Consider the following 2500-nt stretch of genomic DNA (forward strand, 5'->3'; position numbering starts at 1 on the left):
ATATTTTGTCATAATGTTCCATCTTCTGGTCGGAGGAAAGCGGTTCAACTTAAGCTTTTTACCCCCCCAAAAAAGCAATATATTACTTATGACTTTATTATTTCAAAATCAATGACATTACAGGGAGCAGTGTTTCATTATACTACATGTTCCATTACTTTGCTGTTAACCGCCCACACTTGGCCAACAGCTAACTATAAAACATGTGATATTTAATCATTATTACTGAGACAGACGTCGTTTGTGACACTATGCAGCAAAGCCAATGTAACACTTTACTACTCGGCTCTGGGAGCGAAAAAACAGAGAGTGAAATTTGTCAAACACAATGGGAAGGAAAAGTTGGGGGGGGAAGTAAGAAATGGAGAGAATGTGAGAGAGAGGGAGAAGTGGGAGACAGAGAGAGAGACAGAGAGAGGGAGAATTGTGGGTGTGTTTGTGTCAGAGAGCAGTCGCTGTGCTCCCCAGTGACCAGCTCTCCGGTCCAGTACTATAATTGCATTTCTGGGCACACACACACACACACACACACACACACACACACACACACACACACACACACACACACACACACACACACACACACACACACACACACACACACACACACACACACACACACACACACACACACACACACACAGCAGAGGGTCAATTGCCCAGCTAAATGTGTTTTCCTTCCCCTTGGTAAGAGGGCTGTGCGGGGCCGAGCCGGGCCGACCTCAGGCCAACCCGGACCGCCGGCACCATTATGGCTCCCCAGTCGCACTCAACCCCAATCTGACTCAACTAACACTGCTGCAACCAGACAGGGACAGAGCGAGTGATGGATGGGTGGAGAGAGTGAGAGAGGGACAGTCGGAGTGGGGATCACCAGATGCCCCACGATACGATATTATCACGATACGATAGTATTGCGATATGCTAGTATTGCGACATATTGAGTATTGCAATATTGTGATAGATTGCAATTTATTACGTTTTTCCTACTGCAAATTACTGTATGTCCACAAAGGAAAACTTTGTCAACATCGGTTTTAAAGTTTCCAGTCTGTTCATCTCAACTCAATCGTTTTTATTGTAGCAAAATTATCAAGCAGACAGACTGACCATTCGTGCGATACGTTATATTGCCCCCCACCCCTAAGGGACAGAGAGAGAGAGACTTGTTTAACTGCCTCTGCACTGTGATTGCTAGTTTGAATACTAATATTGTGTATGTGTATTGTGTAGTGTGTGTCTACATGTGTGAAAGAGGAAAGTGTTTATGTGCATGTCTGTGGGTGTGTGTGTGTTTCCGTGTGTGTGCGTACCTCTGAAGCCTCCCTCCAGCAGCGAAGTGGCTCTGATCCTCTTCTGCCCCGCCCACTCATACTCCTCGAAGCCCCGCCCATTCTCTCCGTCCATGTCTACAGAGTCGTCCTCGCCAAACGCACCCTCGCGCTGACAAACACACACACACAAACACACGTTAATCCAAGCAAACATTTGGTACTTTTCCAATTTCCCCCCATATATCGACTTGTTTATAACACATTTGTATAATATACAATATAAATTTGTCAAGAACGTACAACATTAGTTTACTATCACAGTAGAAGTGGTGGATCTAGAGGAGGTTAGTGGCTCTACAGCTAGTGTGATGGATAGCAATCAGTGAGGTGAGATAGAAGATGGGTGGTGATTGGCACTTGGCAGCCATCTCCAGCAAGGCAAATTGTCATTGGTCTACACTAAGAAAGAAGAACAAGAATGTAGAGCGGTTGGTAGACTGGTAGAAAGGTGGTGATTGGTGACCGACAGCTAGAAAACAGAGAGAGGAGGGACCTTGTAGATCTATCCACCTTATTTTTGGCGGCCATGATGCACCATGGGTGCTGCTTCCTTCTCCTGTCCTCTTCCCCCGTTACGTCTAGCTTGACACAACACAGCCCGTCTAATGTACCCGTCTGTAAACGGTGCAGCTGAGCTGATGAATGCCGACTTGTTCAACGAGCAACAGGTTAGCGGATGTGATAGATAACATCATTAGGCTACATTCCCAAAACGAGTGTTATTTTGTGACGAGCAAACTTTTAACGTCGGAGTTCGACAAGGAAATGCGATGCGAGGAGGCACGCGCTGCAGTCATGGGCTGCTGTGCAGAGTACTATCCAGGCAGCGTCAAGCCAGCGTAAACACAGCTGCTCACGTTCTAGACCGGATATTGCTCCCAGAATTATTTTACAGCGGGAGCCTCACAAAAATAAGGTGGATAGGAAGCAACCGAAGCATAGCCTGATTGGCCAGCATCTACAGGAACTACAGACGTGATTGGTTGGCAATTATGGCAACTGGTTGAGATCTACACAAAATAAAGAGAATGGTGGGCATCTACAGGACTACATGCCACTGCATACGCTGCAATCATGTCATATGGGGAAAATGGAAGATAGGTACTTCCTATTTGAAATTGGTGTTAATGTCCAATTTCAGGTGCAAAATGCATGTAGACAAGAGG

At 46.0% G+C, this 2500-nt stretch overlaps 1 protein-coding gene across 3 annotated transcripts in view; it reads right to left on the bottom strand.

Annotated features, from left to right (window-relative positions):
• The window catches only part of rnf220a (ring finger protein 220a), a gene marked incomplete at its 5' end in the record, with an annotated part of 221316 nt that overhangs the window by 46660 nt on the left and 172156 nt on the right, over nucleotides 1-2500 (bottom strand). For all 3 annotated transcript variants that reach the window (XM_083658794.1, XM_083658793.1, XM_083658792.1), the window contains one exon: nucleotides 1314-1443. In XM_083658794.1, coding sequence (XP_083514920.1) covers nucleotides 1314-1443 — 130 coding nt within the window. The remainder of the gene's footprint in view (nucleotides 1-1313; nucleotides 1444-2500) is intronic.

Source organism: Poromitra crassiceps, assembly GCF_964638095.1.
Source record: "Poromitra crassiceps genome assembly, chromosome: 23".
NCBI classification, from domain to species: domain Eukaryota; kingdom Metazoa; phylum Chordata; class Actinopteri; order Beryciformes; family Melamphaidae; genus Poromitra; species Poromitra crassiceps.